This window comes from Cricetulus griseus, chromosome 2 (assembly GCF_003668045.3).
Source record: "Cricetulus griseus strain 17A/GY chromosome 2, alternate assembly CriGri-PICRH-1.0, whole genome shotgun sequence".
Taxonomy (NCBI): Eukaryota; Metazoa; Chordata; class Mammalia; order Rodentia; family Cricetidae; genus Cricetulus; species Cricetulus griseus.
The window spans coordinates 22,460,345-22,474,220 of record NC_048595.1 but is presented as its reverse complement, the minus strand read 5'-3'; the positions used below and the strand labels follow the sequence as shown (position 1 = coordinate 22,474,220).

The following is a 13,876-nucleotide window of genomic DNA, read 5'->3' as shown; positions in this document are numbered from 1 at the left end:
GTGAGAGAGTTGCTTAGAGGGGTTATATTTAAAGACCGAACTTGAAATCACTATATTAAATGAGCTGGTCATTTCTATTTTAACTTAAATGTGTGACGTTTTGCCTCATTGTGTATATATGTGCCTGGTGCCTGCAGAGGTCAGCACAGTAGGTCAGATGCCCTGGGACTGCAGTTGGGAATGTGGTGGTTGTGAGCCATCTCTCCAATCACTGCCCCCCCCCTTTTTTTTTTCTTTCTTTCTTTCTTTTTTTTTTTTTTTTTTCAAAACTGGGTTTCTCTGTGTATCTTTGGCTGTCCTGGAACTTGCTCTTGTAGATCAGACTGGCCCTAAACTCACAGAGATCCACCTGCCTCTGCTTTCTTAGTGCTGCGATTAAGGGTATACGCACCACCATGCTTGACTTCCAGCCCTTCTCTTTAATTTTTAATTGATGGCTTTAAGTTTTTTACTACAAATCTGACTTTAATAAGTTGTTAGGTATAAAATAGCATGACCAAGGCAGTTCATAGAAGGAAGCATCAGAGGTTTAGAGCTCAGCACCATTAGCATACTTCCTCCCACAAGGCCACACCTCCTAGTTCTCCTGCAGACAAAGTAGTCAAACCTAGGGGGGCTATTCTCATTCAGTGCTCCATACAAGATGAAAAGGAAAATATTGTGCTTGCAATTTGTGCTTTGGTTTGGGAGTTTTCCCAATTGTTTTAACATCAAGTGTTAGTGTGTGTGAAGCTCTGGGTTTCATCTCCAGCATCATATATAACTAGGGGAGGAAGAATGATTAAAAAGTTTAGAATTACTCTTAGCCACACCCAGAGTGTAAGATCTCTGGGGGGAAAAGGGTAATATGTATATGGGCAGATAGACACCTCACATCTGTGGTTAGACCTGTCTAAACTGCTACCTCCTGTTCCTTTCTATTCGTCCTATCCTTGTCAGGACCCTGACATGGGATTGTTTCCCTCCCTCTCCCTGTTTTGTGTGTGAGTGTTTTGCCTGCATGCTGTCCTCGCAGCCTGTTAATATCTTATTGCCTAGATAGAGTACATACACTTTGCCTGTTTATACTTCTGTTTTTATTGTCTGATCCATGCTAAGAGTTGACTAATTTATTAAAGAAGCAATCTTTCTTTGCTGTGCTTCACTGTTTCATTTCCCTCCCTCCCCCTCTCTCCCTTTTTTCTTTTTCTGAGACAGATTTCTCTGTGTCCTGGCTGTCCTCAAACTCAGAGATCTTCCTGCCTCTGCCTTCTGAATCCTGAGATTTAAGGCATTAGCCACCTCCACCCCATATGCTGCAGTATTTCTAAAAGTTGTATTTACAACTAAGGATATCAGAATGAAGTTTTAAACATATAATGAGATGAATTGAATTTTTATCCTAATAGCTATGCTGTGGGATGAAACTGTTATAAGAAATACTTTATTGCTGGGTGGTCCCAGGACAGACAGACAGACAGACAGACAGACAGACAGACAGACAGACAGACATATTTTATTATTGTGTATTTTAAAAATGCTGACTCTACCAGGGCCTATTAGACTTCCTGTGAGATAGCAGTTCTCCCTCCCTCTCCTAGGTTCTTCGTGGAGGAGCTAGCCAGCGTCCTTTGACCCCAAATCAGAACCAGCAGGGACAACAAACAGATCCCCTTGTAGCAGCTGCAGCAGTGAATTCTGCTCTTGCCTTTGGACAAGGTCTTGCTGCAGGCATGCCAGGTAAAGTTGTGCAGATGTTCCTTATATTTCGCTGGACCAAAAAAAAAGTGTGCACTTATGAAGAGTGGGCAGTGTTTTGGCGTGTCCAGGCCTGTTATGACTGGGACTGGCAGGGATGATACATACTTGCCCTCACTTAGACCAGAGGTCATTGATGAGAGCTTTGTTCTGAGCCAGTCATTGGTCATCCTTACATGTGAGAGATCTGTGAGCTTCCCACAGATTAGAATGTGAGCTTTGCCTTGGCAGCCTTTTTCACCCCAGGGTTAAGAGTGGGCAGCCTTTTGGAGGGATACTCTTGGTTTTGGTCTAAATGCTTATATATTCAAATATATAGGCCTATACAGACCATTCTTTTTCAAACAACCACAACAGCTTAGAATTACAATAGATTTTAGCAACTGGAATACAGAGGTTTTTTGTTCTGTCGCATCAGAAGCTTCAGCACTCAGGCACTTTACCATTGTTATTAGTTAGCACAGCAGCATGGATGAGACAGTTTGTTAACCTAGACAGCTATGGGTAATTGGCAGGTGGCATTTAGAGAAGGGTAGAACTGGAGTGCTGTGAGATTGCATCATGCCACTTTGAATGGCTATGTGGTTTAATGCTTACAAGTGTGTGTTTCCGGAATTTCCACCTAATACTTTGCACAGTGGCTAAAACATTGGCAATGGAGACTGACATTGTATATATTTGTGTTGTTCACTACCCCCAGGTTATCCCGTCTTGGCACCTGCTGCTTACTATGACCAAACTGGTGCCCTCGTGGTGAATGCAGGGGCGAGAAATGGTCTTGGTGCTCCAGTTCGGCTTGTTGCTCCGGCGCCAGTCATCATTAGCTCCTCAGCTGCACAAGCAGGTGAGCTTTATTTTGGAGGACTCTTGAGAGGGAACTGATGGGTAGAGTGTCTGACACCAATAGTCTTCAGATAGGGTGTAGTATGCTTTAACTGGAAAATCTCAATATAGATTTTCTTACCCTATAATATTTCAAAGGGAATCAGAAGCTATAAGGCAGTCTGGTGGATTTGGATTCTGTTGGTGGTTCTGAGCCACCTGGGTCATGCACAGGGAACGGCACTTCAGGCAGTACTCCAAAGTCCCACAGCACATTGTGTTTAATGAGAGTAAGCTGGGGGCCGTAGCACATACTTCTGATCCCAGTTCTCAGGATGCAGATGGATCTCTGAGTTCAAATTCCATTTCAGTCAGGGTTACATAGTGCATATACACATACAAAATCTCTGTATTCCAGTTGCTAAATTCTATAGTAATTCTAAGCTGTTGTAGTTGTTTGGAAAAGAATGGTCTCTGAATACATACATATATCCATGGATGAGAGTAAAGGGGCTGCCGTAAAAAGAGCAGTCTGTTAAAAAAAGAGGTTGAAGGCATACGGACAAAGTAGTTGTGTGGGAAAAAGTCTCCATGGGAATGGATGGCATTTGAGGTCTTAGGAAGTAGTCGTATGAAATGGATCTGTATAATGCTTGAGCCATTTCAAACTGGAGACATTTAAATCTTCTGGCATAGAGAGCTTATCCTGGAATTTTCACTTCAAGTCAATAATAGTAAAAACTTTAGATGAAGGGATCAAAGACAGATTTGTACAGTTCTTTAAGATCTGTATCAGACTTGAAAAGAGAATAGCATTAAAAGATTATTATTATTATTATTATTTTCTTAATGGATATAGTACAGTCTGGGTATGTGGCTAGTACCTTTCTTAGCCTAATGGTTCGTTTTCTTCCTCACAGCTGTGGCAGCAGCTGCAGCTTCAGCAAATGGAGCAGCCGGTGGTCTTGCTGGAACCACAAATGGACCATTTCGACCTTTAGGCACCCAACAACCCCAGCCCCAGCCTCAGCAGCCCAGTAACAACCTGGCTTCCAGCTCCTTCTATGGCAACAACTCTCTGAGCAGCAACTCCCAGAGCAGCTCCCTCTTCTCTCAGGGCTCTGCCCAGCCTGCCAACACGTCCTTGGGATTCGGGAGCAGCAGTTCTCTTGGTGCCACCCTGGGATCAGCCCTTGGAGGGTTTGGAACAGCAGGTAGAAGTTAGACTGAGAAAATCTATTAAAATCAATTTGAATGAATTTTACAATCTTTCTGGAACCTGGACAGTGCATGACACCCTGCATAGATACCACAGGCAGTCTGGATCAAATTCCTGGGAGTCTAGCCAGCCCACTTAACCTTTGAGATGTTGATTTATAGAAATGAAGTTAGGCAGCTGGGGCCTCTTTTAGGTCCATTCTTATGTTGATTCTTACTTATGGTCACTTTGTCAGTTTGTTTCAGGCATTGAAAACTAAAGAGAGGTTCTTCCAGGCATTAGGAAGCTTGTGGAGGGAACTAGGGCAGTGTGGGTGTTAAGCTGGGGGAGAAGGAATCACTGAGGGTCACAGGGCTGGGAACTCCACATTCAGGATTGTGCCTGGGGCTTGGCTTAACTTAAACAGGACTACCTTAAACAGGAGTTTATCCATTGTCTTGAACAGTGTTGAGGGAGATGCTGTGGAACACTGGGAGGAAGGATGCTAGTCTAAAACCTTCTGTTTCACCAGTAGAAGAGTGCAAGAATGTAGACTGGTGGACAGTGGGGTACTTGGAGTGGTCATCAGCAGTGTGGTTTCAGAACAGAAGGGCATGTCTGAGAGATGGTGCACTATCTAGCAGTAGCTCCTGGTGGAGCCCACCAAGACGATAGGCCTGCAAAAGACAGTCGTGTGGAGTGGGGCAGTGCCCTGCTTACACACCCTTTTTCTGTATTCCATTTTTCTGCTGGAATCTTTTGGCTATTGAAAGACATTCTTTCTAGTTCATTTCCTTTCACTTTCCCATAGCTCATGTGGCCGTCAAAGCTTTTTAACCTGCCCCCATCCAATACTATCTGTGACACTAAAGGAAGGTAAATTTGGCATATTTGTGTGATGGCTTGAACGAAAACTCTGTTAACCCAAGCCATGTCCTCTTTATTTATTACCCTAGAACTGCTACATTAACAGTTAGGCTGTCTCTGCTGACACATGTGCGGTGGTAAGGAGTCTGGATCAAAGTGTTAGAACAGGCCACTGGGCTTGTTCTTCAGAGAACAGGCTGTTCTTATCTGCATTGTTTTAATTCCATTTTAGTTGCAAACTCCAACACTGGCAGTGGCTCCCGCCGTGACTCCCTGACTGGCAGCAGTGACCTTTATAAGAGGACATCGAGCAGCTTGACCCCCATTGGACACAGTTTTTATAACGGCCTTAGCTTTTCCTCCTCTCCTGGACCCGTGGGCATGCCTCTCCCTAGTCAGGGACCAGGACATTCACAGACACCACCTCCTTCCCTCTCTTCACATGGATCCTCTTCAAGCTTAAACCTGGGTAAGAACCATTACTCTAACACCACCTTGAACGCTAGAAATCTCTTGCCACCAATGACATTACAAGTACTTTGCATAAGCAAAGGATACAAGTATTTTGTGATCCCTCTATCCTACAAGTGTCCTGGTGTTCTGTGCCTTTGGTAAATACCTTAAGTTGCTCAGGTTGTACCTGTAGCTTCACAATAGTTGGGGATTGCCTAGCATCTGGATACACCCTGTGTATTCACTCCAGCTTCAATGTGAACATTTCACTCTCGGGCAAACACAGTAAACCTCATCACAGTGAGGCAGAAGGACACAGAGAGGGAAGCATAGTCACTATACTAATAGCACCCGTAATAACACCACCCTGAACATGTTGCTTACTTTCTTTGTAGATTCTTCCCTCCCCTTTGTATAAGAGTAGCCTGCTTTTTCACATAAAGCTTTTCATTGATTTTTTTTTTGCCTAAGTATTTATAAATGTGCTCCAAGCCTACAGTTTATTAATAACTGGATATAGATACGTTGTCCTGTCATACACTTAGATTTTTTACATGTGTGAGTGAGATTTTTAGATAGACATTGGATTCCCAACAGCAGGTTTTAAGTGTAGTAGGGAAATTACAGTAGCACTGGGCAGGATTCAGATTTCTTACCCAGAAACAAGGCATGCCCCTCTCTCTCTCGTTTCTCAGGTATGGATTTCAAGGTACTAATTTACTTTCCAGATGGGGGAATTTGAATTAGAGAAGTGGAGAACACATTTTATGAGCAAATGGAGAGGTGAGGGTGCTACTATTTTGTGTTGGTGACTTTAAATGAGAGTGTCCTAGACAAATCAGTAAGGATACACTTTGTAAAAGATTCTTTGCCGAGCATGTTTAAATGTGGCTTCAGGTACTTGTCAGTGAGGACTGTATAAAAGTGAATAGCATTATTTCATTTGGAGAGACATTTACAAAATGGTTTTTATAAAACCAAGGAAAGTTTGATGACTTCTACCATAAAGTTATTATTATCAAAGAATGGTGTTGAGTTTGAAGGCAGGTATTTCACACACTGTTTGTGTGTATATGTGTCACTTGCCCACATAACTGAATATCAGAATGGGTGGATATTCTGAAGTGAATAAAACTAGAAGTACATTTCTTACTGACTGTCCACAGACAGATGGGACATGGTGCCCAACAGTGTTTCTTGGCAGCTGAAAGCCTGGCTGCTGATCAGGAGGGGATAGGCTGAGAGAGGAGGGCTGAATATTCATTTGTTGCCTCAGTTTACCTGCCTCACTTCCTGTGCCACTGAAAGACACAGGCGTGGGTTAGGAGTACCTCATTCCACATGTGGGGGCCTTCTCAGAGCTTGAGTACCTTGCCTTGTTTGTCTCAGGTTTAAGCAGATTTTTTTTTTTTTTTTAATTCTCAATCTTACATTTTAAATGTATATCCTTGTTATGTGATGTACCAATGTGTCTTTTGAACCAGAACATTATAACTAAGTCTATAAAGTTTTGTTGAGTTGTTTGTGTATTGTTGCTGTTGGTTTGTTTTGTCATTATTTTTGGTTTTTAGATTTTTTAAAAAATATGTTTGGTGTATGTATGTTTGTGCTCCCTGTATTTCTGTGATGTCCAAAGAGGCCTGAAACTGGAGGTAGAGACTGTTGTGAGTCTGTGTGGGTGCTAGGAATCTGTCCTAGTGCCAGAAGAATAGCCCATGTTCTTGTCTGCTGAGACATCTCTCCAACCTAGCCATCTTCTAATTGAACTAGTTTAAAAAAAGAAAAAAAAAAATGGTGGCAGCCAGATGTATCTTGTGGGTTGTCATTTTGCCACTCATGAACTTTTAGTGCAATGGCTCTAGGTGTTCATACTGAAAACACTGCTTGCAGGAGACCTTTCCTCTTTTCAGCCTATCTGCAATCACAGACTCAGTAGTTAGCATTCCTAGTAATTATTTCTGTGTGCCTAAGAATCCTGTTTTGAGTCCATTTCATGTATACTGTTGGATAAATTGGCTGCAAGTTATGTGGCTGTCAAGGTAAAGCTTTTATAATAGTTACAGTCTCTCATTCCTATTTGTACCTGTTCCTGATCTTAGCTGAAATTAACAATGATGAATTTAATTTACATTTTATTTTCTTTTTTAGATTGGTCAGTGATACATTATATGCCAGTAGATAGTTCCTTCTTATTGAACCATTTTCTGTTTTTTGTGGAACTTTTGTCCTGCCACTCACATTTCATGGACATTTTTTCGTGCTTTGGCTGTTGCATATAATACAGCTGTGAATATTTTAATTCAGGTGTTTCTGTAATTGTGCTGTTTCCCTTGGAGTAGATTGTGTTTTAGCTTTATGATCAACCTTTTCTTTTTGTTGAGATAGTGTCTTTCTTATATTTGCCCTGGCTGGCCTGGAACTCACAGATCTGCCTCTGTCTCTCAGGTGCTAGGTTGTATTCAACTTTATTTTGAGAAACTGTGATAGGTTCACTTCTCACCAGAAGTATAGGAGTATTCCAATGTCTACTTCCTTATTAACTTTTTTTGTCTGATATAGCCCTTTTAGTATTTCATTGTGATTTTATTTTCCATTTCCCTGATGACTTGTGATCCCAGGGCATTTTTGAGAGGAGGTTGAGACAAAGTCTCCTATAGCTCAAACTCACCTCAAACTTGTAATGTTCCTGCTTCAGCCTCCCAAGTGCTGATTTTGTTTGTTTGTTTTTTTTTAGGTTTTTCGAGACAGGGTTTCTTTGTCTAGCTTTGGAGCATGTCCTGGAACTGGCTTTGTAGACAAGGCTGGTCTCAGTACTGGGATTAAAGGTGTGAGCCACTACCCTGCCCAAGTGCTGGCTTACTTTAAAGCATTTTTTTAAAATGTGCTTATCAATCTTAAGTTATCTTTGGAATCTCTCTTCATGTGTTTTGTTCATTGAAAACTTTGGCTTGCTGGGATTATAGGAAGTCTTTGTGTTCTATTCTTTTGTTTCTCCCATTTTAAGAATGGTGTCTTTAAAGTGTGTCAGGTTTTAGTTTTGATAATGTTTATTGAGCTTTGGCTATCTAGGAAATACTTTTCCTAACTCAAGGTCTTGAATACATTTTCCTATCTAAATGTTTTGGTGTGTGTGTGTGTGTGTGTGTGTGTGTGTGTGTGTGTGTGTGTGTGTGTGTGTGTGTGTGTGTGTGTGTGTGTGCGCGCGCACGTGCATGCATGCATGCATGCATGCATGTATGTGCATGTGAGCGCAGATACCTTCTGAGTCCAGAGTCATTGGATCCATGGAGCTGGCAGTGTGAGCCACCTGACATGAGTGCTAGGAACCCAACAGTCCTTTCGGAGAGTAGCAAGTGCTTTAGTGTAAGTTTTATTGTTTTAACTACTAAAGTTAATGTGTTCATTTTGAGTTACTGTTATCATATTGGATGTAGCCCAACGATGAAGTTCTTGCCTAGCATGAGTGCCCAAGCTTCAGTCCTCACCTCAGTGGGGAACTTATGAGTGTGGCAGGTGGTAGTAGTGGGGTACTTGAAGGTAGACTTTGACTACTGGGACCTAGACAGGTTTGGGGTTTGTGTGTGTGATTTTTTTTTTCCCCAATAATTTGGTCAATAAATACTGAAAATATGTTGTTTGCTAGGTGTTTTCAGAAAAGGACTAGAAGAGTTCAGGGTGCTCATTGTTGGGTTTTTGTTTTGGCATTACTTTAATGCATGGAGAAATTATACTTGACACATGCAGAATATATCTGTAAATTACCAGTTTAATTACCCAAGAAAGTTTTTCTCCTTTAGAGATTTGTGTATACTTCTTTTGTCATTATTAATAAAAGAGCCAGTAAGTCAAAATTTGAACATAAATATATAATTTAGGGGTATGTTAGCTATCATTCCTTCTAGCTTTTTGAATTCAGTATTAGCATATTTTTGGCCACATTAACAAAGTCTAGCTAATGCTACCTTCAACGGTACTGCATTTGACTCTGTTGGCAAGGATCTGGCTTCCTTTCTGCATACCTCTTGTGGTGGTCAGTGACCTCTTGCTGACACAGTACCTGACATTACTTTGAAAGCTGTGTGTGTTTCTTAGGCATGCTTGTTGTGGTCACCACATCTGCTGTACCTGCTGCCCTACTGATCTTGTGACTTTTTCTTTGTCTGCCTCTCCCCACACAGAAGAAAGAATGGTTTCTGACTGGAATACAGAGCATCATTAGGCTATTTTTCACTTTTAAGTAAATCCGTTTGTGTTCAGAAGTACTGTGGAATGTGATGAGAAAAGTTGATGTAATTGATCCTAAAAGCAAGCCACATACAGCTTTGAGAACTGTGACCTCAGGGCCAAGAGCCTTGCTTTCCATTCTCACCATTAGAACTATGTGTATTGCATTTTTGGGCTTTTTCTCTCAGTCTAATTTTCCTGTTGGGTAAAAGTGCCTTTGAGAACCATGGGAAGCATCTATGGGAGAACTAAGTATAGACAGACACTCAGAACCTGTTTTCTACAGTGTAACTTTGTGTAGTAGTAGTTGTTTTAGGTTTCATCACTTTGACTGAGTCTAGCCTTTTGAAGCTGGGTCCTGGAATTTGTGGAGAAATCCAAGTTAGCTCTCTTTCTGTAGTTGCCATTGCATGCTGTAGCGAGTACTGTTCATAGTCTGTGGAGATGGTAGTAAGCAGTTCTGGTCAGTGGTATTGCTCATGGATTTGGAGTTGCTGCTCATCCCAGTCTTTGTGGTTGATAATGTGTTTCTCAATAGTTTTGGGTTGGTTTGTTTACAATGATTGGAGGAAAACAACCTGGTGCTGGAATGAACCTCAATGGTAGAGTTCTTGACTAGCATGCACAAGGTCCTGGTGGCAGCCTTTTGAATGCCAGGAAAAAAAAAGATATCATATTCTTTGTCACACAATACAAGTTAAAACATATGACTGCTGGGGTTCGAGGCCAGCCTGATCTTAAGTTCCAGGACAGCCAAGGCAGTTAGTTATACAGAGAAACACTGTCTTGGAGGTGGGGGTAATCATGAACCAGACTGGGTCTTGTGGCCTATACCTTTAATCCCAGCACTGGGGAGGCGGAGGCAGGTGGCTCCCTGAATCCAAGGACAGTTGGGGTTACATAGGGAAACCCCATTTTGGAAAAACCATGTGAACCATAAAAATGGTTGAAAAACAAGGGTCCCTGTCTCCCTGTTGACTTACCATGCTCCTTTGTTGCTTGTATGCATGTTGTCAGTTGAGCCCAGTGGTATTAAACCTATGCTACCCTAGATTCTACCACTGTTGTTAAGTGAAAATTTTGGGCATAGCTCTGTCTTACTTATTTAGGCACTCACATTTATATCAAGTGGCATGAAGGCTGTTTATGGCAGCATCATGTTAGACTTTGTTCCATGGAAGTTATTAACAGCTGTATATTGGTGAGGATCTTGGAAACTAGCCGTCTGCTTTAGATTTCCAAATTCTGCTTAGCTTTTAAATTATTCCTTCAAAGAAAGCTTTCCAGGAGTTTGCTGTATATGAATTCTCTGTTGTTACAGCACTGTGAGAGCAAGTGCCCTACCCTGAGCTATATTCCCACCCCTGTTTGTGCTCATCATAAAGGGTGGGCCTCAGCTGGGAGTGGAGGTTAGTTTGGAATGGAGTGAGTGAATCCCTGTGGTGCTCTGAGTGTATAAGCTCAGAGGCCTCAGTGTGCTTTATATTTTCTGAGTCCCTACTGTAAGTGCTGTGCCCCAGTTTTATTTATTAAGGACATACAGCGTATTGCTCCATTCTTTTTACTCGGTTTCATTTTTCCTTTTTAGGTAGTGCTGGGGATTGAACCCAGGGCCTCATACATGCTAGCAAGTGCTCCATCTTTTGAGTTGTCTCTTCAGCACTATAGCACCAGTTTTGCTATCAGTGGCTAAAACAACCACCAAACAAACAAAACCCAAAATAAATATTCCTTTCTCAATCTTTGTGCAAATGTTTCCTTCCAGATTGGTGAGTGGGCCTTATGAGAGTCACAGTAGTAGTAGAATTGTCTGATCGTAACACAGTGGCATGGAAGAAGTGAGGTGATGCAGGCTTGTGGAGGGTGGCTGGGAGGGGGGGTGCTTTTTCCTTTTAAATGAGGTTCTCTGAGCATGGACTCAAGTGTTTTCTGTTCTGTAACCAACAGGAGGACTGACAAATGGCAGTGGAAGATACATCTCTGCTGCTCCTGGTGCCGAAGCCAAGTACCGCAGCGCAAGCAGTGCCTCTAGCCTCTTCAGCCCCAGCAGCACCCTTTTTTCTTCCTCTCGTTTGAGATATGGACTGTCTGATGTTATGCCCTCTGGCAGGAGCAGACTTTTGGAAGATTTTCGAAATAACCGGTACCCTAATTTACAACTACGGGAGATTGTTGGGCATATAATGGAATTTTCCCAAGACCAGCATGGGTCTAGGTAAGGAACTAGCTTTGGCCCCAGCATAACTGAAATTCTATGCCTCAGATAGATTCCACACCATAAAAATAATAGGACATTTTGTGATTCACAGTATTCCTTTGCTGTGCCTCCGAGCCTTTTATTTCAGAGGGATATGGGCCTAGGGCAGACGGATCAAATATTTGAAAAGAGCTTTTAGCAGTCTGGACCATGGACCTTGAGCAAACTTTTACATTTATTTATGAGTGAGTAGTTCGTTTCTAGTTCACAAGACTTTCTTAAAATACTATTGTTTGCCACTGGGCATGGTGGTACATATGTGTAATTCCAGTACCCAAAAGGCAAAGGCAAGAGGATTACCACAAATTCAAGCCATCTTGTTCTACACTAAGACCCTGTTTAATATATACGACCACTGAAAGTTGCACCCATCTCTACACTTGAAGAAACAGTCAGCACTGTAAGATCTGTTCTAAAGGACACACTGTCACATGGCCATGTGGATCCCCCATTCTTAGGAGCAGGACAGGCCTCATCCCTGTTGTAAAGGGGAAAGCAGCAGGAGCTCCCCAGAGGGACACACTGGGCTTAGGGACCCAGCAAGGTGAGATGATATCACTCATCCTTCTTCCCTTATCTGTTGTCATGTTCCTCCTCTCTGTGTTTAGGGAAATTCCCAATGGTCTCCCTGTTCTGTAGCTTCTGCCAGCCTTCTCACCTGAGGGGTGGAGGCTAGGTGCAGAGACAGCAAATTTTCCTATGTAGTCACCTAAATGAGTCAAATCAGTAGCACTATTTCAGATCCTAAAGAATGCCTCTTTTTTTTTGTTTTGTTTTGTTTGTTTGTTTGTTTGTTTTTGATGCATTTTATTGTGAGCTGGGGAGTCTGGTAAAAAACTAGAAAATAACTATGGTGTAACAAGGAACTTAAAAGGAAGAGTCCAATCAGTATCTTACATACATAAATACAGGAACAAATTGGCACAACATATTAAACATTGTTCCCAACACTGTTTACAGAAGGCAATTCTAATTTGGCTTGAATGCCTCTTTTTATAGATGTGAATTATAGAATAGAATAAGGACCATGAACCTTAAGTTCCCAACAAGGGGCTGTTTTCTAAAGATCCAAGTCAAGCAGAGCTGGTGCTTTTGTACATAGGCCACCCTGTAGTGCAGCACACTGGAACAAAATACACTCTTCAGAGTTGGACCATGTTAGGGAAATTCAGAGATCTTCCCTCTTGGGAGCTTGAGGTTGATTTAAATAGCCCGGCAGCCCAGCATTTGGATGACAGAGGTAGCAGGATCTCTCTGGTTTCAAGGCCAGCTTGGTCTACATAGTAGGTTTGAGGTCAGCCACGGCCCTATCTAAACAAACAAAATCCACGGCATTTATAGGGCACATGGACCGCATGTTGTAGGACTGATCTGTCACACCTTTGCAAATCATCTCTGTGTGTGGTTTGATTGCCCCTTCACTCTGTTCTTCAGATTCATTCAGCTGAAACTAGAGCGTGCCACAGCAGCTGAGCGCCAGCTTGTCTTCAACGAAATCCTCCAGGCTGCGTACCAACTTATGGTGGATGTGTTTGGAAATTACGTCATTCAGAAGTTCTTTGAAGTATGTCTTTGTTCTTTCTGCCCTTTGACTTTGAGAATCTCCAGAGCATTTGATTTTTGTTGGCTTATTGAAGCACAGTTGCCCATTTCAGCCTTTAAAATGAAAGGATAGTATCTTTTTGAGAAGACTTTCAGTATTTCTCCAGTTCCTTATCAGGGTTAATGCCCACATAGATGTGCTCTGGAAATATGATTTGACAGCTGTCTTCACGTGAGACCCAGCATAGTATGTAGACCAAACTGGGCTTGAATTCAAAGAAATCCACCTGCCTCTGCTTCTGTCTTCCAAGTGCTGGGATTAAAGGCACGTACCACCATGCCCGGCCTTTAAAAACGATTGTTTTTTAAAAAAATCATGTTTATATGTGGGGGGAGGAGGGTACCTGAGGAGGCCTCAGACATTGGATTCCTTGAAACTAGAGTCAGGCAGTTATGAACTGCTTGGTGGGTGCTGGGAATCAAACTCAGGTACTCTGGAATAGTAATACTTGCTATTACCTGCTGAGCCCTACCTTTGTAGTCTCCAGCACAGTTCTTTAATATGCTCACAAATTACAATAAGACATTGTGAGAGTGAAAAACAATGAAAGATGCCTAAAGACTTGGCTCTGTACACCAGCATCAGTGTTTTCGTTGTGGCCTTGCCCATTAACTTGAGTCATGGTCTCTGGGTTTCTTTGGAAGTACATTAGCAATCAATAATGTCTGCTTCCTCTAATAAGTTAAAATTTCAAAGTCTCACAATTTATTTTTAT

At 42.1% G+C, this 13,876-nt stretch overlaps 1 protein-coding gene and 1 non-coding gene across 25 annotated transcripts in view; both read left to right on the top strand.

The window, feature by feature from the left end:
- The window catches only part of Pum1 (pumilio RNA binding family member 1), a 111,207-nt gene that overhangs the window by 79,543 nt on the left and 17,788 nt on the right, over positions 1–13,876 (top strand). For 21 of the 24 annotated variants that reach the window (XR_004768149.1, XM_027399443.2, XM_027399461.2 and 18 more), the window contains 6 exons: positions 1,581–1,719; positions 2,438–2,581; positions 3,480–3,773; positions 4,857–5,093; positions 11,249–11,516; positions 12,993–13,122. Coding sequence is in view for 23 of the 24 variants with exons in the window: in XM_027399443.2 (XP_027255244.1) it covers positions 1,581–1,719; positions 2,438–2,581; positions 3,480–3,773; positions 4,857–5,093; positions 11,249–11,516; positions 12,993–13,122 (1,212 nt within the window). In the remaining variant the exon portion in view is untranslated. The remainder of the gene's footprint in view (positions 1–1,580; positions 1,720–2,437; positions 2,582–3,479; positions 3,774–4,856; positions 5,094–11,248; positions 11,517–12,992; positions 13,123–13,876) is intronic. The other 3 variants (XM_027399452.2, XM_027399451.2, XM_027399450.2) reach the window with 1 other exon arrangement.
- On the top strand, positions 1,825–1,897 carry LOC113833914. The gene has a single exon (XR_003482103.1). It is a non-coding gene; the product is annotated as a small nucleolar RNA SNORD103/SNORD85 (small nucleolar RNA).